General features: G+C 41.1%; 2 protein-coding genes across 10 annotated transcripts; one reads left to right on the top strand and one right to left on the bottom strand.

Annotated features, from left to right (window-relative positions):
* Positions 1-2,054: 2,054 nt before the first annotated feature.
* LOC311363577 (uncharacterized protein) lies at positions 2,055-14,851 on the bottom strand. Of its 5 annotated transcripts, XR_014639017.1 has the most exons (17): positions 14,713-14,851; positions 8,908-9,110; positions 8,681-8,822; positions 7,448-7,747; positions 7,130-7,234; positions 6,951-7,025; positions 5,864-5,905; positions 5,682-5,732; positions 5,478-5,522; positions 5,334-5,398; positions 5,001-5,073; positions 4,666-4,819; positions 4,449-4,559; positions 3,906-4,004; positions 2,853-2,906; positions 2,532-2,650; positions 2,285-2,422 (listed from the first exon to the last, which is right to left on the bottom strand). XR_014639017.1 is itself a non-coding variant. In XM_084483531.1 (16 exons), exons 5-16 carry the CDS (start codon positions 7,217-7,219, stop codon positions 2,178-2,180), a joined length of 1,329 nt encoding a protein of 442 aa, XP_084339657.1. In that variant the 5' UTR covers positions 7,220-7,234; positions 7,448-7,747; positions 8,681-8,822; positions 8,908-9,110; positions 14,713-14,851; the 3' UTR covers positions 2,055-2,177. The 5 variants fall into 5 exon arrangements, 3 of the variants coding, with proteins under 3 accessions (XP_084339657.1, XP_084339658.1, XP_084339659.1); XM_084483531.1 differs by having other exon boundaries at positions 2,055-2,422; positions 4,449-4,819; XM_084483532.1 differs by having other exon boundaries at positions 2,055-2,422; positions 4,449-4,819; positions 7,448-7,741.
* Positions 14,748-23,189, top strand: LOC311363575 (NACHT, LRR and PYD domains-containing protein 12-like). 5 transcript variants are annotated; one of them, XM_084483527.1, is made up of 12 exons: positions 14,748-14,920; positions 16,915-16,968; positions 17,099-17,196; positions 17,309-17,413; positions 17,508-17,659; positions 17,848-19,603; positions 19,764-19,931; positions 20,219-20,380; positions 20,606-20,779; positions 21,249-21,404; positions 22,083-22,129; positions 22,258-23,189. In XM_084483527.1, the coding sequence occupies exons 3-12, from the start codon at positions 17,129-17,131 to the stop codon at positions 22,839-22,841; spliced, it is 3,372 nt and encodes a 1,123-aa protein (XP_084339653.1). In that variant the 5' UTR covers positions 14,748-14,920; positions 16,915-16,968; positions 17,099-17,128; the 3' UTR covers positions 22,842-23,189. The 5 variants fall into 5 exon arrangements, with proteins under 5 accessions (XP_084339653.1, XP_084339655.1, XP_084339652.1 ...); XM_084483526.1 differs by lacking the exon at positions 14,748-14,920 and adding an exon at positions 15,451-15,488; XM_084483528.1 differs by lacking the exon at positions 14,748-14,920 and adding an exon at positions 15,737-15,747.
* Positions 23,190-25,109: the final 1,920 nt, after the last annotated feature.

Here is a 25,109-nt window from a genome sequence, read left to right as displayed (position 1 = left end):
AGGTCCAATTTTTTTTTATTATTATTTTTTTAATTTATAATTATTTTTTATATAATTTTTTTTTCATAATTTTTTTTTCATAATTTTTTTTCATATCTTTTTTTAATATAATTTTTTTTTTCAGATTTTTTAAATATATTTTTTAAATCTGTTTTTATATATATTTATATATATATTTATAATTATTTTTTTTATTTATTATTATTTAATAATAGGTAAGACCGCACGGGGATGGATAATGAGCGTTGTTTAAGATGAAATTACAATGCCAAATATGGCAGACACATTCAGATATATGAGAGACCCCCTCAGTTTTTTGACTTTGTTCTTTTTGGGAGCTTGGTTCCTTCTGGCTCCCACGTAATTCGATTTATACATTTCAGAGCTGCCAACTTGCACGGTTTCACCGTGTGACACACATTTTTGCCTGCTTACACACGCCACACATCCAATTTCTCACGGCCAAAAAAACAAAAAACACGCGTCCCTCCGTCCCCCCTGTCAACAATCACGATCACGATCCCCCCACAGTCAACATTTACACCCGCGGACCCTGCTATAAGGTATGCATTACAAGATTCTACAGAATCTCACGCCAGTAATGTAATGCATTACTGAACTGGTCGTAGGAGACCATTCGGGAACCATGCCTATGTAGGTAAACAAATGATACGTCTAAACGTAGGAGTCTTTGTAGCGCGTTAAGACTGGACGTTATCGGGAAACCGGGCCCAAAGCTCTTCTGACTGCGCGGATTCCACAAGATGGATCATATCTGAAGCGGACTGGTTCCACGTTGCATAGCAAAGTAAACATTCGTTGAAAAACACACAACATAAAGCATGTCAAATGTAAGTAACATAATTAATATACCTTTCCCATATCTGACCCAACTCTGTCTCTGGGACTTGCTGGTGGTTGACTGGTGTGCATTTACAGTTATGGTCAACATTATGACAGCCTCTAAACTCGCTTCAGTAAAGATATAAGACTATACAAGCTATAGTTATAGTAGGCACACAAAATATTACATATGCGTGTCCAGAAAAACGTGAGATTTCAAGACAGTTGACAGATAAACGGCCATCATTGGATCAAATCATGGATCAATCATGAATAAGCATGGAGTTTAGTGAGTTGAAGAGATTACTTCCAACGTGAATGATTCCTCTGCTTGGTCCTCCATTCGAGAACTTGATCAGCAGAATATAACCACAAGGTGTTGCAGTAGACTGTTTTATAGGCCTATTACAAGAATAAGCAGACTGTAAAGCACTGAAAACTACCAGCTTATATCAGAGGCACAATGGTAGTCTCCTATACTATATTCAATCTCCAAGTTGGAACTTGCAAACGCACAGCATGAAAGTAAATGAGAGACCAAAGTCTATAGGCTTGACAGATTTACAAGCCAAAAACGTTTTTATTTGAACAGAGGTTGAGCAGACTCATAAGGAAATTAAGGTAAAACATTAACAATCGGTTCCTTTGACAGCCACTTATCTATATCAATTTTGGTTAACTAGCCTTCACTTGACTTAACATCATGAAAGTAAATAAACCAACCCACTTAGAAGACCATGAAGAAACATCTCCACATTTATTCTGAACCTGCCTTCCATTCATCTTTGAGGTTTCTGCTACTGCAGTGTTTCAACCAGTTGTGTGTTGTGTTGTGTGTGTTCATATAAACCAACAGAATTCAGGCTGACAAGACCAACAGCTCAGCTCTGTAGCGGTAACCGTGTCGCTCTACTGCTTGCGTTTCCCTTTCCTCTGTTTGATGGTGAAGAGGTTTTCGTCGGCGGGGTACATGTCTGCGCCGCCGCCTTTAGATGACCTCTTCTTCTTCCCGCCGGCCCTCTTCCCCTTCTCCGCCCCACGGCCGCCGTACAGCTGCTGCAGGGTGTAGGACTCGCGCTTGAAGGGCGACGTGCGCGGCTCCGTCGCCGCCGCTCCCCAGTTCAGCCGGTTGGGGTTCTTCTTGTTCCTGCTCTTCTTCGCCGCCTTCTCTTCCCCACCCCAGAAGCACTCCTCCTCGTAGAACGTGCGTTTCTGTGGTGTGGCGGCGCCGGCGGTGGTGGTGGAGGAGGAGGAGGAGGGCGGAGCCTTGGTGGCGGGGACGTCACGCTTGGGCTTCCACTGGTTGGCGGCGCCGCTGCTGACGGGCGTCGGCTTCAGCTTGGCGGACATCTTGGTCTTGAAGACGACGGCCGGCCAGCGGGGCGTGGGTGTGGGTGTGGGTGGAGCCGGGCGTGGGGACCCTGGCGGAGGAGGGGCGGGTGTTGGCGTTCTCCTGCTGCCGGTGGTGGTTCTTCTTCTTGTAGTCGTGGTAGTGGCTGGTCCTCTGCCCCTTCTTCGGTGGTCCCGGGGCGGTGGGGGGGTTTGGGTGTGGTGCCGAGCAGGCCGGCTTCCTCAAGTTCTGGACGGGGGGGAATAGTAAATAAAATCACAACGTTATTCAGTGGCATTCTGAAACTAGTGGGGTCAGGGTGCTGTGTGTCAGAGGAGAAGAGAGAGACAGAGCTTACCTTTGACCTTCCACTTCACCCTGTGCTCCCTCTGATTGAAGTTGACGACGAGTGTCGTAGTGATTGATGAAGGGCGTGCTGGGGTAGGTCCCATTACACATCCGACGCTGTGTACATGCCTGAGACACACACAAACACCTAATACTGATCTTGCAAAAAGGGCACACGCTCGCTATATTTTTTGATAATATTCATCTTTAGATCATAAATTTTATTCATTATTTGCTTTGGAGAAAATGAAGAAAGGGAGAGCAGGGTAAAGAGATAGAGGGAGGGACAAGAGGAGAGGATACTGCGGTGCAGACTGAAGCGGCGACTCACGTGACCAAAGTGGCCCTTTCTGGAGCAGTTGTAGTAGTAGGCGGGCGTCCTGCCCTGGTCCGGGGGAGAGAGACAGAGAGCAGGGGAGAGAGACAGAGAGCAGGGGAGAGAGACAGCGAGCAGGGGAGAGATAGAGAGCAGGGGAGAGAGAAGACACATATTAATAATCACAAAAAAAAGGTAAGCCTATCAGAACGACGCCACACTGCCTGTCAGAACACCCCTCCAGCGTCAGCGTGTTTAAAAGTGACATGTTATACCACTAGGTGTGAATGCGATTAGCCGTTGCAAGCCGTTTGAACAAGTGGGCGTGTCCACCTAGATGTGCGCTGGATAGATCAGTCTACCATCGTACATCTAGGTGCACACGCCCACTTGTGATTTTTAAAAAACGGCTCGTAAGGTCTAATCCCACTCCCACCTGGTGGTATAATATGTCACCTTTAAGAGCAGGATGCTGGGAGTCCCACAGCAGGTTAGCCCTCTGCCGCTGTCACCCGATAGCCTCCATTAATATTTCACATCAATGACATAGTGTGATGAATCTGCTTTCTGAAAAAAAGGCCTACTAGTAAATTAGGCCTAGGCTATTCACATGAAATAAAACAAAACATTGAGACCATTCCACAAAGCACACTGGGTAATAACAAATTCAACCCAATGGACTTGTGGTAAAACCACTCGTGGTCTCCACAAGTAACTTACAACTTGTAACTTGCAACTTACGTAACTTAGGGACTGTTGGTTATTTATTTTAAGAGCCACCGGAGAGATTTGGACCTCTGATCACTTTATGCATGAAAGGATAAATCTAGTGATATATTCTGTCAACAAATTCCATGAGAAGACAAAAACCAATAGATAATTTATCCTACTAACAAGTATTAGTTGTGTATCCAAATCCCGATGTGGCATAAACACGGACACAAAGCATTTTCATATATATTTTGGAGTTGCCCCTCTGTAGATCCTATTTGGACCAACATTCACAGCATCCTGGAAACTTTTCAACCAAATAAAATCATAAATAAAAATAAATGAATGTTCACCCACCAACCCATGGCCCATTTATTGTGTGTGAGAGCAGAAGCCAGCGTGCGAGTTCTCGGAGAGGATGCCCCGCAGCTCCCCTCTTTCCTGCATAGCCTGTCGCTAAATAAAAACAGTCCTTGTTAGAGGGCCCCCCCTTTATTTTCTATGGATTATCACATTGAAGAAACCCTTGGTGTCTAGAAGTCCTCTGGTCAGTATTCTACCCATAGAGATACCCACTGTAAGGTTCTATTTTTGTGTCTCTTGGGTTTTATTACTTGTAATTGCAATGTTTACTTGTGTCAGTTTTAAACGGCTACAATTATTAGTTATTAAATTATTTATATCCATATTTATTATTCTTTTACTACTGCATGAGACCATCATTACTGCCTTATGGATGCCCATGGAATAGGAATCAATTTGTCTTCAAGTACTTGGTCAACACACTACAGTCTTTGCAACAACTTCTACAAAAGTTTTAAAAACAAGTTTTCACTGCCATCTTTAGGTAGCAATAACTGAAAGAAGTACTCATTACATTTCCATGCATAATTTTCATACCTGGTATGCAGTTTTTGAAAGTCACCCTGCACTCTCCACACATATCCAGAGTGTACATTTTGTAAAAGTCTGCCCTGTATTGTGCCGAGAACATGGTCCAGTTTGCAACACCTGTTGTTACAACAATTTTGAGAATAAGATGATTTCTCAAATTGATTTAACATGGAAAACATGCAGTATGCAACCAGTATAGCTACGACCGTTTTTGTAATCTTACTGTCAAGCCACAGAAAATGCACTTTTCTCTTGAAGTATTCCCTCTCCACCACTTCTCTGAAGCAGGAAGGCACCAGGGACAGGGTCATTAGAGCTCTGTCTCCATCATGAAGAACGACCTCAGCAAAGATGATCTCCAACAGGCAAGATGGCAACTGAAATAAATAAGATTCTTCTATTGAATACATCATCTCCAGTTAGTATTAAGCCAAACAGCATTAATAGAAATACTGAAAGCATGAGCACTGAATGTATTCAATAAATATTATATTCCCCCAAAAAAGAAACACATGCAAACAAACAAAATCAAAAATAAATTATTAATAAATAAAAGACCTGCTCAATACATGTTGCCAACTCCTGCTCCTGCTCTCTTCCATGTGTCATGGGCTCTAGCCGTCTTCTCTTCCTACGTAGAAATGTCAAAGGGGTGACATTAGCAAGATGCTTTTCATGTAGGGGGATTTGACGGTACATATGGTTTGGTCCATATTTCGGTTTAAGAGTCCATTTGGTACAGGAAAACAAAGTGTTATTATTGCTGACAAAATCCTCTTGCTGGGGACTAATACAAACTACAGTACCTTTCCTGTTCCTTTAAGCGCCCCCCCCCCCCCCCCCCCCCCCACAGAAACACATCGTAGTTATCAAGTAAGAAGTTGTTCATACCTTTGGTGTTCAATGTTGTCTAACAGAAGCTGGCACCACCATCTCCTTATATGTGGCATATCATGCTAGTAGATGAAGAAAGATGTCATTGTAGTTTCAATCCTAAAATCTGTACATTAACAATTTCAGATTTAAATTGCTGACCTGAGTGAAGTCGAAGGTCCAGTCCAGTGCCATGTATAGTGCGTACTGTAATCCATATTATAAACGGTTAACATTCTTTTCATATGATAGAACAGTTGATACACAGTTGTTACTGTACATATAAACCATGTCAATGATCCTTTTCTCTTGGCACCTGCTTATGTTATTATGTTTTATGCAGAGGTGCACAATCCCATCACTTACCATTAGCATGAACACGCCACAGTCCGCGCTGCCTGCTTGTTCTGGAATATTCTGATAAAAAAGCCAGAAGTTATTGACAACTCAATTATATTTAAATATATTTAATACAATTACATTTCTTAGTACTATTCCAATGCATAGCACATTTCACAAGGCATATATAAATCCAAAATTTCCATCACCTTGTTTGAAATGATCCTGGCACTATCTTTGCTGCAATGGTGCTATAAAAGACAAAAGGATAGCATGGTGAAATACACTATTAAAGACCTCACATGATTTTGATGTGACGTGACATTTGTGGTCAACATTTTAAGCCATTTAAGCTTGCTTAATTAATTGGCTTCCATTATTGGTTTAAGCAACAGTGGAGCAGGTGTGCATAGTATGACTCCAGATTGTGCTACCTTGATCACCACAAATGTAATGAACACATCACCAGAAGGCTTTTTTGAACACAGCAGAACCAACATTGAATGGTTGATAACATACTTAACTCTACAGGCTTCTTTAGAACACAGCAAAAGCAACATTGAACGGTTGCCAACATTCTTAACTCTACTAGGAACATTGAACGGTTCCTAAACATAACAATATGAATAATAACAATATAACACCATGCAAAACACAAAAACGAACCGAATATTAATTTACGGGAACAATGAACGGTTCCTCAATATTAGACTGAAACATGAACGTGGATAAATAATGCCAGTCTCCATAGCAACTAAGCTTGGAGCAATCAAGACGTATCCTCTTAAATTTAGGCTTCAGGACCTGTAAAATATACAATTTTCAAGTAAAGGTTGAATCTGCATTGTACTACTGCAAATGTACATTACAGCTTCACTGTAATGGCTTTTTCATAACTTTTAAGTGAACATATGTGACAAAGCAGATTATTTTACATGACATAGATTACACTTCTCATGACAATGTGTGGCTGGAATTTAAAAACTAAAAGTAGATATACAATATTTGAAAAGTCTGTCATGTGACCAAATAATAAAATGGTGACATTCTTATAAAAAAACTCTGACATGATGCCTGTTAAACAGTACACCTAGTATTCAGTGACCTGGTTTCAATACAGGAAAACGGATGCAGTCTCTAGATGCTGCATCTACCTGCATCATTCGAATGACAACAATAAGAGCTTGTAGTTTCAATGTGAAGATATTTTTAGATACGCAACCATAGTACGAGATACTGTCACTATGTACAGGGTTAACAAACTTAAGCCATACACAACACATGCATAGAACTTACTGGCAGCGAGAGAAACGGGTCGACATTGAGAGGTCTCCAAGTGGGGATAACATCCACAGCATGAACATCCTTTCCCTGTAAATCACAGAACACCAGTTTAAATTATTTGGGTTTACATAAAATAAATAAGCACTATCAATGATAGAAAGTTGTACCTTGAAATAAAAAAATACATTTACCCATGTCAATTGTCCTTCGTCCATCTCATGCTCCGTTACTTCCCTTCCTGCACATATGTGGTATATGTGCTTCATTCCACAAGTGTTCATTGCAAACCTCAAAACCTGCAATATGGTCAGAGAAGCCCAATTTCAGAAATGACAGAAACATAATAAGCGATGTGTGGAATTTCTACCATAGCATGTCTTTCTAGCAACTGACAGTAAATAATGTTGTAAAAAAAAATAATAAATAAGTTGTACAACATTATATTTTAGTGCATTAGATAGTGTAGTATTAGGTGCTACATTTTTGTACTGTGATGATCTCTGGAATACCTGTTGTGGTTGTAGCTGGAGCTTCCACTGCTATTGTCGCACTCATGCCAGAAGCTTCTACGTTAATTGTAGGGGCTACGTTGACAGCAGGGGTCGGTGGTGGGATGATGGCAGCGGCCTGGTTCATACCGGTGGTCGGTGGTGGGATGATGGCAGCGGCCTGGTTCATACCGGTGGTCAGTGGTGGGATGATGGCAGCGGCCTGGTTCGCAGGGGGTGCCACGGATTGTGTCACAACAGAGGCTGCTGCAGTGTTTACAGACTGGGCAGCTGTGCAAGATGCAGCAGTGGCTGCTGATGCTGTCAGCAGGCAAGGGAAACAATTAAGATTGTGACCTTTGACATTCTAAACAGTATGTGTTAACCAAAACAAACAATTACTGCTAGGAATTTCCACACATTGGATTAATAAAGCCTTTTTATTGCAGGAGATGGCTTTACAAAGACAATACCAGTTTGACATCCGAATGTCACAACTATACTGTGCACGTAGATACCTAAAACCATCTGCCCACTGGAGTTCAACTGGATTTGCAGTGCACTCCCCAATGTTTTCTTCATGTTCTCTATTGTTTTGGCATTGCGTCCATTGTTGTAGTGGTGCAAAATGTTCCTCATTAAAAAAAATATGGGACGATGGACTCATCATGTCTAAGAAGTGGTTGTTCTTCCTCAATCCACTGAAGAGCTGCTAGGCACACTGGCTATTGGCCCAGCCACGTAACTCAGGCACAAGCTCTACCTTGCGCAGAACATCAAAGAGCATAATGCTCTGATGACCCTGTAATAGGGTGGCCATTTTCATCAGGTACTGGCTTCTTTGTAGTTAGCCAAGGCAAGCTGACTTTCACTTTCTTTGCAGAGGCCAATCTGATGTTGTCATCAGTAGGATCCAGCAGTCTCCCCTCATGAGGGCTTAAGGGCGAGGACTATGGCTCTCTTATGTTTGTATGTATGTGTTGCCAGTCCCCTTGCAAAATCATACAAGGTCACATTAGGGAAATGCTTCATTGATAGCAGCAGATCAGCACAATCTCTTGGGCTCTCAGCCCTTAGGTTGAGTTTAACTCCATAAACAACAGCACAAGGGCATGTGACCACAGCACATCCACCTGGTAAAATAAAGTTATCGTACCCGCTATGAGTAACCATTACAGTGAAATTATATTTATATTATAGTGAAGTCTGAAAGTTATTACTGATGCAAACACTTTTGAATATAAATCAACTCACCAGAAGTCCCCCAGACCTTTGCAAACACTTTGTCATATGCTGACCGGTTCTGCATTTCTTTGCGGAGCCTCATAATAAGGTCCATCCTGGAGCCCTTGGAGTCTATGCCACACCCCTTGCAGAGACTTCGCACAGCTTCCATCTATGATGTTAAATAGCAAATATTACAGCCCTGATAGATTTAACAATGAAAAAAACCATACAAATACTCCACAGTGTGCAAATACCTTCAGTTTCAGAATCTCGTCAGTGAGCCGGTCCTCTGTAATCGGATTACAGTCGGATTCTTCATCTGGGTTCCTTGGTGTGTGGATTTTGCAGTGTTCTGTGTTTGACACCACAGTGGAGCCTCTTGTGTGGGGACCAATCCATGGTGCCCAGTTATGGTTATGGTAACTGGGCCGTACCACAAACGGATTCTGCTTGTAACCTGCAGGAACATTTCAGAAGAAGAGTACAGAATATGTTACTCTCATTGCAGCACCTGTAGGATTTTCATTCATGTCACTCAAAACATATTTTGGATGTTGACAAATTCTGGTTCTGGATGTAGTTCATACCAGTGGCAGCTGGTGGTTTTTTAAGTGAGGAAGGAAGGACTGCGCGCTTGGTTGCCATTGGCCTGCTTGCACTGTTTGTGGCATATGGTGGCATAAGAATGTGAGACTCAAATTGTTTCAGGGTGTTTTGGTGAACTACAAAATAGCAGGGAGGGATAATTATGTGAATAAAATTGATACAAAGCCACTAGTGGCAGCATTGTAATTTGAAAACTGGTGGGCAGCATGTCTTGGACTACAAGGGCAGAAGGAAAGGATGCAAAGCCAATTAGTCAAATCAGGCCTACTCTTGATTTGTAAAACTAAATAAAAAAAATCTGCCCTCAATGACTGAAGCTATTGGTTGTAATTTGGTTCATCAAATGTTTATTTTCTGTTTTGATTGGTCACGTGACTTGCGAGTGAGCCGAGCGGAGCAAAGCAGTGCAGGCAGGGAGAGACGCTGCGCTTTAACCTGCTGCACAATGGCCTCAGGCTCGTCAGAAGAGCACACAGCTGAAAGTTTGGTACCAAAGAGGGGTGGCACATCAGTTGTGTGGAATTATTTTGGCTATAAAAAAGACAATGCTGCGCAACTGTCCCGCATTTCGATCACAGCCTCGTCGGCTTGAAAAAAAAACCACCTCAGCGCACCAAATCAGCCGGCCGAGACCTCGCTAAAGAGGTGGTCTCGGTTCGCTTGAGATGTGAAAGCGAACGCACTCCAGTTCTAAAAAGCATTGATTAGCGGTAACAGCTAAGGGGGGATCCCGGGGGGGGGGGGGGGGGGGGGGTCGCGGACGAGCGCTATTGTTGACGTGGGGGTTGGATCGTGGACGAGCGCTGTTGCGGGCGCGATTGTTAACGGGGGGAGAAAAAAAGGGCAGGGGCTCAAGCACCCCTAGGGCCCTATGTGTGTGCACGTGCCTGGTAACAGCACATTGTCGGACCGTCGGGTGAAAATGAGTCGTGGCTCAACATGGAGCAAAGAAGAGACGGAATGTCTGTTGGATATTTGGGCAGACGCCCACATAGAACGTATGCTGGCAAACACATAAAAATGCCGATGCATTTAACACATTGAGCACCAGGATGAGGGAGAAGGAGTTCGAAAATAAATCTGATATTGTTTATTATGAAACAGATAGATTTATTGCTTGTGTTCGTTGAAAAATACATGATATGAGGACCTTGAAAAAAAAATTGCATATTAAATCGCAATCGCAATATTGAGGGGGAAAAAAAATCGCATAGGATTATTTTCCAAAATCGTTCAGCCCTACTTTCTACAATATCAAACAAAACGGTCAGAGTAACAAACTAGTAAAAGAACAACAATAACATTATTTAACAACTATTTACATGGGCTGTAAGCCTAACATTGTTTGAGGTAAATGTGGATGTTGGTCATGGTTGAGGGACTTAATTTGTATATCAAGTCAATCCTCCTTGAGGTTTGTGTTGCGAAGATATCAGTGACCTGGTCATACCAAACTGGATCTTTTGTTTAGTGATTTCAGCATTTTCTTTTCAATCAAAATAATGGCCAAATTTGTTAACCTCTCCTGCCCCTGAACAGTCCACATTGGAGATTTGACATTATTGATGAGCAAACAGGGCCAGCAATACAGTCGATTGTTAGTAATGCTACCAGTGAGCCATGAGTACTTAGCAAACCATGTAGCACTCACAACATTGACTCTGCCATTACTTTTGGTGATCTCGATTTTGGGGATTGGTCTACCTTTTTCTTTGGTCACTAACTTACCACTGTAACTCAATGAACGGAATGATTTGTTTAATGTGACGGTCCCCTGTCTAGTGTTGATGTTTGGATGTGATTAACCAATTATTGTTTTTCCTATGCGTCCTTGAACATACCATCAACAGAGTACAGATTGGGAGCACCTGGTGCAGGCGCTCCTGAAAGGATAAAAACCCTGGCTCAACTCTGCTCTGGTCTATCTCTGGAATTCGGCTGCATCTCCGCCAGCAGCAGCAGCAGCAGCAGCAGCAGCAGCAGCACATTTCTTTGTTTGGTTTCTGCTTTGTTTTCGCTTTACAACATTTACACCTCATATTGCTCACACATCCACATTTACATTACTGATGTTACTGACTGACACACTTCACATTGGTACTTTTAGCCTCAGTTATTTAAGTTAATATAATAAATTCACTCATTTTTTGCCATATTATCGTGTCCAGTGCCGTAACCCTAGGAGCCGGGTTATGACATTAATACAACATTCCATCGTTTCCATTTTGCACTTTATTTGCAAATGGTAATCTCGCTATCGTTCAGATGATTTCACTTGCTTTGTGTCTCTTAGACTGAGCTGCACTGCAGCGCGGGTTTGATCTCGTAACCGAGACAGCGTTGCCAGATTGGGCACATTTTCCGCCCAATGATTATTTTTCCAATCTAACGTGGTTAAAAGTAGACCTGTAAATCTGACCAATCTGGCAACACTGAGCCCAGGGCTCCTGCTTATTGGTTCATAGCGCAGTGCGTATGAACCAACCACCGCGTAGTTGGCACGATTCGATCCACGATTCGATGTTCTATATATCTATGGTCCCACCCACTCGGAGGAGGACTTTCCTCCTCTCGCCCATTGACTTCCATGTAACTCACCGGCCGCCAGTACTATGAAGGTATTATTGTAGCAAAAGTCTTACTTGATCAAGGCTACTTAATATGTTACTTTGGGTGAACGTTAAAGGTTATATATAGTGTTGCGACCTGTGATGAGTCTGACTGGTAGAAAGAGTTGATTTACCTTGACTTTATTGCTCTGTTGTCATGACAATAACGCCACTGACTATCCGATGTAAAAATCCTTCAAGTTTATTTACCGTTCTCTCTCTTAACTAGGCTACATGAATAAAATTTAAAAATATATATTTTTGGTGGATTATCCTCTGGCCTGTATAATAACAAAATTAATGCAGTGGTAAGTAAAGAGCAATACAACAAAATCAGACACGCCGTGCTTTTGCAACTTTATTTGGGAGGTGACTAGCCTTTATTTAAATAGACTCATTTGTCACGTATTAAAGACCAGGTAAACCAAGAATAATTATGGGTTTTGAGTTTATAATACCACAGGAAAATATATTATTAACCACCCTGCCAAATTTGAAGGACTAAAAAAATCGCGAAGTATATAAAATTATGCTTCAAAGTTGATGAAAAATGAGCAGTAATCCCTGGCTCAGGACGGTGGGGGCGTGTGCGCTGCAGGCCAGGAAACCACGCCCATCACCGGAGAGGTCCAGCCCCTCCCAATCTACCTAGAGGGCAGCAGGGGGCGGGTTTATGTGAGTATGACCGCTTTACGTAAAGCGGTCATCGATGTAGACCCGCCCATTTTAAACCTGCACACAGAACATTCTCTGAGGCCTAGCTCCTCAAGGAAATGATGAATGGGAAAAATATTTTTTACATGTTTTGAGGGACACATTTAAGGCCTAATTGATATGATAAGAAGAAAAATACTGAATTTGGTTTACCCGGTCTTTAAGTAGTAATAATCATTATTATTCCTTTTTCATATTTTTCAGACATTATACATATTTACATCCTGGTTTTATATATATATATATATATTAGTGGTGGGCATAGATTTTTTTTCATCTAGATTAATCTAGATTAATCTTGGAATTAATCTAGATTAATCTTGGAATCAATCTAGATTAATCTAGATTAAAATGGCTCATTTGAATTCTGCCGAAGGCATTCATAATGTGTGTGTGCTACCTAAATAATGACTAAAAGTAAGTCTTTGAGAACGTGTTTCTCAAGCCAGGTGGCGCATTGGATCAGGGGCTCATCTCCTGTTTCCAAAATGCATCACAAACTACACCTCAGGTGTAATTGAGATGAAAATTATGAAGAGTTCAAGAATTGTAATTGTCACATACACATGCAGGATGTGTAGTGAAATGAAAAGTGGCAATGCCTACAGAAATTGTGCAGAAAAGGACAATATCAGAAAATGCAACAAACATTATTTACAATACAAAATATGCAACAACAGTACAGTAGAATCAGGATGTAAGTATATATATATATATATATATATATAAAACCAGGATGTAAATATGTATAAGGTCTGAAAAATATGAAAAAGCAATAATAATGATTATTACTACTTCATATGTGACAAATGAGTCTATTTAAATAAAGGCTAGTCACCTCCCAAATAAAGTTGCAAAAGCACACGGTGCACGGAGTGTCTGATTTTGTTGTATTGCTCTTTACTTACCACTGCATTAATTTTGTTATTATACAGGCCAGAGGATAATCCACCAAAAATATATATATTTTAATTTTATTTATGTAGCCTAGTTAAGAGAGAGAACGGTAAATAAACTTGAAGGATTTTTACATCGGATAGCGTTATTGTCATGACAACAGAGCCAGCAATAAAGTCAAGGTAAATCAACTCTTTCTACCAGTCAGACTCATCACAGGTCGCAACACTATATAACCTTTAACGTTCACCCAAAGTAACAGATTAAGTAGCCTTAATCAAGTAAATAAGTTGATGAATATATAAATGAATCATTAAATGCATACATGAATCACAGCGCTCTATAATAATTCCAGTGTTGGCGCCCATTGGCAATTTATTGACAATCAGTTGTGGGAAAGTGGCAGAAATATGACTGTCTAACAGTTATGAATTATGTTCATTATTTAGGCTATTTGTTTATTTATTTAGTTTGGCGCTCCTTAAATTAAATTCACGCTTCAAAACGCACGACTTTTACTTCTAAGGCGAGCTTTACTTTGAAGGCGAGCTCTCTCTGTTTCCGGCTCTCGACTTCCTTGTTCAAATATCATTGTACAACTTGGTTAATGAAACAAGCTGACGCTTTGGCGCGCTGAATTGCATTGTACGTCTCGGACAATGAAATTAGGCAATACCCCCTAAACTGGCCTGTTTCATTAAACAACTGTAAATGAATTATACTTCGTACACGGACCAATTTCGGCTCTTTTCAGGGAGCTGATCATTTGGATCAGCTCAACAACAAGAGCCGGCTCTTTAGGCTCCCAAACGGCTCTTTATATTACCACTTCCTTCCTACATCCTAGTATTCAACAGTAAAAATGCCATTTTCTAATATCAATAAATTGCTGTAGCCGATTGTTTTCATTGCATATGAGCATAACGCCCATCCCCGTCCTTCACTGCTTGCTTAACGGTATGATCCTTGTCTATCCACACTATTGATTGCATACATGCACGTGACAGTCAGTCACTGCACACACGCATAGCATGCACAGAGCACCCGTAGAGCGGAAATCTTCATATCATTCTGCCAGAGGCAAACTTTATATATTTATATGTAAAAAAGGAGCCGTCTCTTTGAACCGGCTCGTTCGCGACCGACCCATCACTGGGTGGCACCACTTATGCATTTGTATGGTACCGTATGGTACCGGCGTACCATACAAATATAGCACCATAAGTTACTTACCTAGGGTGAGCAGACATCCCCGGTTCCCCGGGACAGTCCCCGTTTTCAGTGACCCGTCCCCGGCCACTGCTGTCCCCGGAAATGTCCCCGGTTTTCACTGTGACTGAAAGATCCGAAATTGGAATAAAGGAAAAAATGAAAAGTAGTTGCGCACCGTATCCGTATCCGCAATAAGAGAGAAACTGCTTTGAGAACGCAGAACGGTAAGGTGAGTGTCCCCGCTTTAGTTTTTCTATGACAAAAGCACTACACGTTTGGAGGTTTTTACACCGCGGAACCGAAAATGTCCCCGGATTTTGTCTCAGAAATCTGATCACCTTATAGGCTACTTACCTGATTACATGAAGAGATATAAGGGCGGAGAGAATAGTGTTGAATAAGTGTTGCTTATTTGACATGTATAGGTATTTTGTTTTTGATATAATATGGGATATGTTTATATTTATTTTCTTAAGTTTAGAGGTAGTCATGTTATGCAGTTATTCTAAAATAACCTAAAGTTCACCGTCTCTAGCAAACACGAGCAGCAAGTTTTGGTTCCCAGAACGTCCCAGTTTGGTTTAGGCCTACTTTGACACAACGTTGGAATGTTGTCCTTCAAGTTGAGACGATGTTATCATCTGACTACATTTGACAACATTGTCATTGTCAATACGTTGTTAAAACGTTTTCGAAAAGTCATTGCGTCATCCCTCCAAAACAAAAATGAAACTTATCGATGGTCAAATGCGTCACAGATTTAGAGACGCAGCCTCTCGTGTTCGAGGTTGGAGTAAGTAAGTGTTGCTTATTTCTTATATAAGACATAGGTATTTAGTGATTGATACGATATGGCATATCGACAAATCCATACATAAATATTAGTACAACTTAATTGGAATTGTATGTTGTAATCTCTTTATTTCGGTGGCACAATCGGTCCGCCATAGTGTCCCGCCACTGAAGGTCGCAGTCCGGGTCCGGACCAAGACGTAGCCTACTATCTGGACCCGGACCTATAACAGATAAATAATTATTGAGAATAATTACATTTTGGTATGGTATTGAACTCTTGTGGGACAATTATGTCATCATACATATTCTGAAATTTTAACCCACTCACATCTATCCTGGAAAGAAAGGACTGTAAAAATAGTATCATGATTGTATTGTTGCATTGCTATTTTTATGGTTGAGTTGTTTTGTAATTGTATATTTATTGCAGAGTTTATAGTAAGGGTGAGTGAGAGTGTGATTGGGCATTAGGCCACCAAGTAAAAAGTGCTGGGTTAAAAAATAACCCAACCTTAACCCAGCTACTGGGTCACTATTGGACAGAACACATGCTGGGTTGATTTGACCCAAGTGCTGGGTTACAGCTTTTAACCCAGAATGCTGGGTTGTTCATTTGACCCAACCTAGTGGGTGAAATTAACTATATTGATGGGTTAAATACTACCCATTAACTGGGTTATTTCTTGTCTCATTGAATTGCTCTCTCTATAATATAATATTCATATTTAGTTATTATTCTATGTTTATTATATTGTTATATCTACATTTAGTATACAGATGTAAAATATAAACAACATATAAATGATTGTGTAATTTAAAATATTTTTACATAATCATACAAACACAATTAGACCACTGTAAATGTGCATTTAAATATGGATTTAATATATAAGTATCTTCACTCATAACACTTTTTACACTGCATGGCATGGAATAATTAGCCTACAGCTTGATCTAAGGTACACTGGAATTAATGAAAACAATGTCAAACTAAAAACTGACTCATGCCCATCTATGTTGTACAATGCGTGCTGTAGAAACTCCCAGGTGGGCACCCACTGCTTTGGGTAGTTATTCAAGTAAATATTTAGAGTAGGTCCACAGGTCCTGTTTGTATCTATTTATTATATTTAATATTAGTCAATATCTTATTTAGTACTGGATTGTTTTATCTATTTATTATATTTAATATTAGTCAATATCTTATTAAATACATACTGGGCAGAATAATGTTCTCTGCATTTTGCATTGCCGATGCCGATACTAGCCGTTGTGAGTGTCTTCATTAATTAGGTTACACAGGTAACATACAGGGAAGTGGGGTCTCAGTAACACACAATTTTAGTAGCGGATTAACGCTCCCGCTACAAGTTAATACTGTTGAAATATTGTTTAATTGTACATCTTTTGACATACATTTGATTTCAGTAGGCTGTTGACTACATGGATACTTTGAACTACAAGGCTACTTAAATTTATAAGGTACCAAATCATAAAGAAAGTTCGACATCAAGATGTTTAAGACCTTTTCTTGAGGAATATTTTCCAACTATTCTCTAAATATTTAACTAACTCTCAATTTGTATTGTATACCCCTGTAATATACCTACAGTAGAGCTGTCATCTGGACGTGTCTATCAAGATGGCGGACTCCATCAAACCTGCTGAAAATGTCCTAAGGACTAGCAGTACGCCGTCTCCACAAGATAGGTATGTTAATATATATTCTTCAATGATTTCTTACAGTTATCCCTTATCCCTCGTTTCCACAGGTGCATTTATATTTTCTGTTTCCATCTGTATCTCACTATTCAAAATGTAGTTTGGAGGAACCACATCTACTGGAAAGCAAGTTCCTGCCAATGATCAGTGGCCAGTCAACGGACTCTCATGACTTAAGGGGAAGAGACGACTCTACTGAGCAAAGGTTGTAAATCTTAGAAACATGATCCCTTTATTTGTAGTTTATAACATTGTATGAACAGTGATGATAATACATTGTATCTTGTGTGATGCCTTAGGACGGAGGGATCCAAATCGTCTGTGATCAGCTGTGTCTCCATGAAGAGTGACCGTTCAATGGATTTTCCAGTAAACTTCAAGAAAAATGTTCTTAACGAAAATAAATTAAGAAGTGCCTTGGAGTTGAAGTTAGCTGATACCCAAGAATATAGTAAGACATTAAATTTCAAAGTTGCTTCTTTCTAGGCTTTTAGTTTTTTAAGTTTGAATATAAAGATATGATCTATAGTACTGTATATAGATATACTGCATGATGTAGGATGCACATTGCCAGGTTTTTTTTATAAAACCTTTGATGGATAATATATAACTATTTATTGACCTGTTATGTTGCCTCAGGTGAAGTTGCTGTTACCAGCCAAAGTGCATATAAAAGCTTTCTAAAGAGGAAGCTTCAAAATGTGCACGAGGGCATCGGCGGGCAGCTGGGGAATGCACGCCTTTTCCAGGAGGCCTACACGGAGCTCTACATCGTGGAGGGGGACTGCACGCAGGTCAACATTGAACATGAGGTCAGGCAAATGGAGATGTGTACCAGGAGGTTAAAGGCAGCACCGGAAAAGGCGGTCAAGTGTGAGGACATGTTCAAACCCTCGTCTGGGCAGGAGGGGCAAACGAGAGTGGTGTTGACAAAAGGACTGGCTGGCATTGGCAAGACATACTCTGTGCAGAAGTTAATGTTGGACTGGGCTGAAGACAAAGCTTGCTCGGACATCCGCTTCATGATGTCTCTGCAATTCAGGGAATTAAACCGCATGCGGGACGAGCAACTGAGTTTGTTTGACCTCTTGAAGCGTTTTCACATGATGATTGAAGACGAAGACTTGCGTAACCTTAACGAGTACAGTGTCATTATTGTATTTGATGGCCTGGATGAATGCAGACTGCCCATGGACTTCCAGAAGAACTCCCCATGGACCGACATGGCCAAAGTAACATCAGTGGATGTGCTGCTGACCAACCTCATCAAAGGGGATCTGTTGCCCAGGGCCTATGTGTGGATAACATCCCGACCCGCTGCAGCAAACAAGATCCCTCCTGGTTGCATTGATGTGGTTACAGAGATACGTGGGTTCCTCGACCCACAGAAGGAGGAGTACTTCAGGGGGAGGTTCAGTGATGAAAACTTGGCCACCAGAGCCATCTCGCATGTCAAATCCGCAAGAAGCCTCTACATTATGTGTCACATCCCCCTCTTTTGTTGGATCATGGCCACAGTCCTGGAGGACATGTTGGACCAAAATGAGACAAGAGAGATTCCCAAGACTCTGACTGAGATGTACATCCGCTTCCTGGAGATTCAAACTCGAACAACGGCCTCAAAGTATGGAGATGCTGAGAGCAGTCAGGTCATTCTGACTCTGGGGAAAGTAGCCTTCATACAGTTGGAGAAAGGCAATCTTATTTTCTATGAGGATGATTTGGACGAGTGCGGCATCGATGTGAAGAAGGCCTCTGTGTACTCAGGAGTGTTCACACAGATCTTTAAAGAGGATCACAGGCTTTGCAGCACCAAAGTCTTCTGCTTTGTCCACTTGAGCATTCAGGAATTCCTAGCTGCGGTATACAAAACTGAGTTGAACAGCCGTCCACCTGGCAATTGGTTCCGTTATTGGTTCCGTTCTTGGTTTAGAAACAATGACATTTACCAGCGCAGTGTTGACGACGCCCTTCAGACCAATGATGGACACCTGGACCTGTACCTCCGCTTCCTCCTGGGACTCTCCCTGGAGACCAACTGGAATTCCCTTCAGAGCCTGCTGGAAGCAGGTCAGGCTGGAATCAGGTCAGGGAACAGAGAGAAGATATGTAAATATATCAAAAAGAAGATTGGGGAGAGCTCTTCTTCCGAAAGATGTATCAATTTGTTTTATTGCCTGAATGAGCTCCATGATGACACTCTGGTTGAAGAGGTAAAGAAATTCCTCAACTCAGGCGACAAAGACAAACGTTCTTCTGCTCAGTGGTCTGCCTTGGTGTTTGTGTTGCTCACATCAGAAAATAATCTGGATGAGTTTGACCTGAAGCAATACTCTGCGTCTGAAGAGGGACTTGTGAGGCTACTGCCAGTAGTGAAAACCTGCAAAAATGCTCGGTAATATCATGTATTAGTCGACCATTATGTAATAAAGTTGTTATTATATAAACATTTATATAAATTATATAATATAACAAATACATTATATTAACAAGACTATTCTTCTCGTACTGGTTAAACAACTGTTGCCGTCCACTGCTCCCCTCCTCTGTTGAAGGTTGAACCAGTGCAACCTCACAGCCGGATCCTGTGAAGTTCTATGCTCGGCGCTGACCTGCTCAACACTGACAGAGCTGGATCTGAGTCACAACAGCCTGCAGGACTCGGGAGCGGAGGTGCTCTTCAACGAAATGAGGAGTCCACGCTGTAAGCTGGAGGTGTTGAGGTTCGTTTTAGTCTGAGTGTTTCCTGCAGGATATATTTCACCAGGAGTGTGTATTTAATTATGAATGTTCTCATTGTTCAATGCATAAATGCGTGTGTCAATAAATAGTGTAAAAATATGTAAATATGCCATGCATCGAATAAATGTCTTTGATTGGCCGAGCCTCAACAACTAACATTAAAGTCATATCATCTACTCTGACACAATGGAAATAAGTAGCCTATCGTTGTTTACTTTGCAGCAAGATATGGTTCAGGATTTAAACTCTCTCTGTTGGTTCTCTACAGGCTCTCAGGGTGTTTGCTCACACAGCAGAGCTGTGGTGCTCTGGCCTTGGTCCTGACCTCCAGTACTTCACCCCTCAGAGAGCTGGACCTGAGTATTAATGACCTGCAGGACTCTGGGCTCCAACAGATTTCTACTGGCCTGGCCAGACTCCACAAGCTGAGGTTACTTTAAATAAATGTTTTAGTTTAGTTTATTCTATTATGTGTTTATTTCTTTTGGATGTATCTCTCAACTAGGGTGACAGTATCTGATAATGGAAAATATAATGTCATAGAATAATAAGTATATTATTATATATTCAAACATAAATGTCAAACATGATCTACAAATATCCAAATAATATACATACAGATCATATATAAAACCCCATTTCCTCATTTCCCTAGCATGAGCCAATGCAGTTTGAGCCATGCATGCTGTGAGGAGCTGTCCTCAGCACTCAGCCAGTCCCAGTCCGCCCTGAGAGAGCTGGACCTGAGCAACAACCACCTGAAGGATCAGGGAGTGAAGCTGCTCTCGTCAGGTCTCCAGAGTGTGAGCTGCCAACTGCGGATATTGAGGTCAGAGATGCCGACTTCAAAATAATACTGACATTTCACGTATTTGTGTGTGTGCGTGCGTGTGCATTTTGTTCAATCATCATATCTAAACATAGATATAGAAAACAAATATATATTTGAATAGGATTATACCTCATCCTATTATCCATGAACCTGGACAGCTCAAATATACTTCTTGAATTCCATTCCATTGCAATTAATAATTGATGAACCACTGAAGTAAAGATGCTTTATTATCATTTTTGAAATGTGCAATCCCTTGAAACTACTATGACAATCATCATGTTTGAGAGATACCTGGCATATACTCTTAAGTAACTTTGATTGCCTGTACAGACTAAACCAAACTAAAATATTGAAAAGAAGCTTCACATAGATTCCAAAGATTTAAATCAAAGCATACCTAGCATCCATGTTGTTTGTCGGTAACAAGCGACTTGAGGAAGGCTACTGTGCCCTCTTTATGCAGGCTGTCTGGTTGTGAGGTCTCAGGGGAAGGCTGTGATTTCCTGGCTCATGTCCTGACCTGCAAGCAGTCCAAACTGGCCGAGCTGGACCTCAGCTATAATCACCTGGGGGCCGCTGGATGGAAGCTGTCAGGGGCCAAACCAACCATGAAACTTGAGTAAATATTGTCTGTTGTCTATTTTTCTTTGTGAGGCATATACAAGAAGCTAATGGTGGCTGAAGTCTAATTTATTGGGTTAGGGTTAGGGGGCCCTGAACTCCAGTTCCGCACACCTTAGAGAGCTGGACCTCCGCATTAATGACTTGCAGGACGCTGGGGGCCAACAGATCTCTACTATGTTACATAATTTAGTTGAGATGACTCTATCTAAGGCATTGTTGTGTCTGACGAATGTCTATGAGTAACCCAGGAATTTTAATTGGGAGGGTACAAAAGGATATCTACAGCCATGTGGGGGATTTATTTGCAGAGCGGCTGTGCCCTAATGTGGTTGGGGGGTTTCTTCCAACACAGCCATACTGCCAAATACAAAACCTTTTCTGAGACTTAATTTCATGCATGAATTTTTAAGGGGGCAAGGCACGCATTTAGACTGGTGAGGTAAGACTAGAGAGTCAGTGTTATATGTATAAATGTGAGCGTTAATAAATAGTGTCCAAATATATTATTATTTAATTAATTTAGACTGGTGAGGTAAAAGAGACCTGCAAGAGGGGAGTTGCTGCGGTTAACAGTTAACCTATATAGTATCGTCAAGTTGCGACAATAACAAAAAAAGACAAAGATAAAAGGTATACGGATCCAATGTCAAACTTTAACACTGTTTCTTCCCAGTGTGGATCATTCTGAAGAATGCAGGCTCCAACCTGGACTCCTAAAATGTGAGTACCGGTACTGTTGTGTGTATGTGTGTCAAATTATTGACAAAAACATCTACGCATTTGGGATGAAAAATATTAAACATAAGCCTATAAATAGATTGTAAATCACTTTTCATCACCTCCCCCAGATGCCTGCAAGGTTACCATGGACCCACACACAGCGCACCAGAATCTGGTCGTCTCTGAGGAGAACAGGACGACAACATGGAAGCGGCAGGCCCGCTGGCCAGCGACAGGCTCGCTGGCGGATGCCGGCCTAGCCGGGCGCTTAGACTCCCGGAGACAGGTGCTGTGTGAGCAGGGGCTGACAGGAGGGCGGAGCTACTGGGAGGCGGAGATAACGGGAGAGGTCGATTTAGGAGTGACGTACCGAAGGCTGAAGAGGAAAGGAGAGCATGGGACCTTCATCGGAGGCAGCAGCGAGTCATGGGGGATGTTCCGCTCCGACACGGAATACATCGTCCGTCACGATGGCGCGTCCCACTCACTGCCCGTCACCCCGACCACTTCGGAAAGAGTTGGGTTTTACCTTGACTGGGTCAAAGGCACGCTGTCCTTCTACAGCGTCAGCTCTGAACGACACACACACCTTTACACTTTCCAGGCCACATTCACCGATCCCCTCTACCCCACATTCGGGTTTGGCGTTAATGCGGTGGTTCATCTGCCTCAGATTCAGGCAGATGGACAGCAGGAGCGTCCACCAGAGTGAGGAACCCTCATGGAATATAGTGGTGACATGGTGATCTTATGACTAAATGAAGCATGTCTGTTATATGTGTGCCACTTTCTGCCTAAATTATTTCTTGATGATTGGAGGCCAACATTTTTTTATTTAGACAATATATAAGATAATACACTATTATTTTTCTAGAACCGATCTGCCTATATATAGTAGCACTGAATCCTGCACAATCCAATCATCTTACAAATGTACCAACTAATCAAATTGAAACTTTTATGTACACTGGAAATAAATTAACATTAAAAGCTGATACTGACTTGAAGTTTATATATAAACACAGGCACATGTTTCGTTAGTGTCAAATGTATTTTGTAAATAAAGAATATGAAGTCACATTTTTGTATTAAGTGCTTTTTACTGTGCAGGTCAGAGAAAAAAATCACAACTAACAAATTTAAAGCCTTCGTTCCTGCAACAAATGTCACCCCAGTGAACCTATTCCAATGTTTCCAAATTGAGCATCACAGGGCTGGCTCAAAAAATCATTTGTAATTTTATATACTCCTCCTGCTGGGGAGCCAATCGTTTTGGGGAAGGAACCCGGACGGGTTCAGATCAGAAACAGCAGCGGCAGCATTAGAGTCTTCTCCTTCCTCAAAGTCATGAGAGTCTGTTGACTGGCCACTGATCATGGGCTGATCATGGCCGGTCACAGCAGCTTCACCTGAGGCAACATAACAGGTCAATAAATAGTAATGATATATCCATAAAACCTGGCAATAGCATATCAGCATCCTGCATCATGCAGTATATCTATATAGTATAGATCATGTCTTTGTTTGATATTCAAATTTAAAAAACAAGAGTTGCCGAAGTGCAGAAGCAAATTTTTAATTAAATTTTGATTTTCAACATAGACTGATTAGCATTCAAAACAAGGAAGAAACAAATGTTCAGGAATGACATTAATTTGATTCTAAATATCACATTCTAGATGAGTCACCAACAAAACGTCTTACTATATTCTTGGGTATCAGCCAACTTCGGCTCCAAGGCACTGCTTAACGTTACATTTTTCGTTAAGTTAGAGGAATACCCATTGAATGGTCATTCTTCATGGAGACACAGCTGATCACAGACGATTCGGATCCCTCCATCCTAAGGCATCACACAAGATACGATGTACTATCATCACTGTTCATACAATGTTATAAACTACAAATAAAGGGATCATGTTTCTAAGATTTACAACCTTTGCTCAGTAGAGTCGTCTCTTCCCCTTAAGTCATGAGAGTCTTTTGACTGGCCACTGATCATTGGCAGGAACTTGCTTTCCAGGAGATTTGGTTCCTCCAAACTACATTTTGAATAATGAGATACAGATGGAAACAGAAAATATAAATGCACCTGTGGAAACGAGGGATAAGGGATAACTGTAAGAAATCATTGAAGAATATATATTAACATACCTATCTTGTGGAGACGGCGTACTGCTAGTCCTTAGGACATTTTCAGCAGGTTTGATGGAGTCCGCCATCTTGATAGACACGTCCAGATGACAGCTCTACTGTAGGTATATTACAGGGTTATACAATACAAATTGAGAGTTATTTAAATATTTAGATGGTAGTTAGTATAGTTGGAAAATATTTCCTCAAGAAAAGGTCTTAAACATCTTGATGTCAAACTTGCTTCAGTACCTTATAAATTGAATTAGCCTAGTAGTTGTATCAGTCTCCATGTAGTCAACAAGTTACTGAAATCAAATAAAGACATACAATTAAACAATATTTCAGCAATACTTATTATAAATAATAAGCATTCTAATAATAAATACATAACGTAAAACAAGGACTGCATTTCTAAAGAAAATGCAGAATAGAGCTCTGGAAATATGTGCATCTTAAAATAAAATGCTTAATTTTAGAAAAAATAATAATAAGACTATTGTTAGAGTTTTCCTTTTCATTATATTTTTTAACTCCATCTCACATCTTAACAGTCTCAACCAATTGTATTAACAACTCAACACATTGTCACATTTTTAACAGCTTTCACGTCCCTTATGCTCGCTATTGTCTGAGAAGGTCACGTGAGATGATCAACGCATTCAATTGGTCTATAAGGAGATTCTGGGCTGACAAACCAGGGGGGTAATGGCTAGAAAAATACTTTCTCCAGTAAAACTAGAGCCACTCCGTTAAAATGTAATTATTCTCAATAATGTATCTGTTATAGGTCCGGGTCCAGATAGGAAGACGTCTTGGTCCGGACCCGGACCGCGAACTATTAGTT

This window comes from Micromesistius poutassou (genome assembly GCF_964030765.1).
Source record: "Micromesistius poutassou genome assembly, chromosome: 19".
NCBI lineage: Eukaryota > Metazoa > Chordata > Actinopteri > Gadiformes > Gadidae > Micromesistius > Micromesistius poutassou.
Note: the sequence above shows the minus strand (reverse complement) of the source record. Positions and strands in the feature narration are given on the sequence as shown.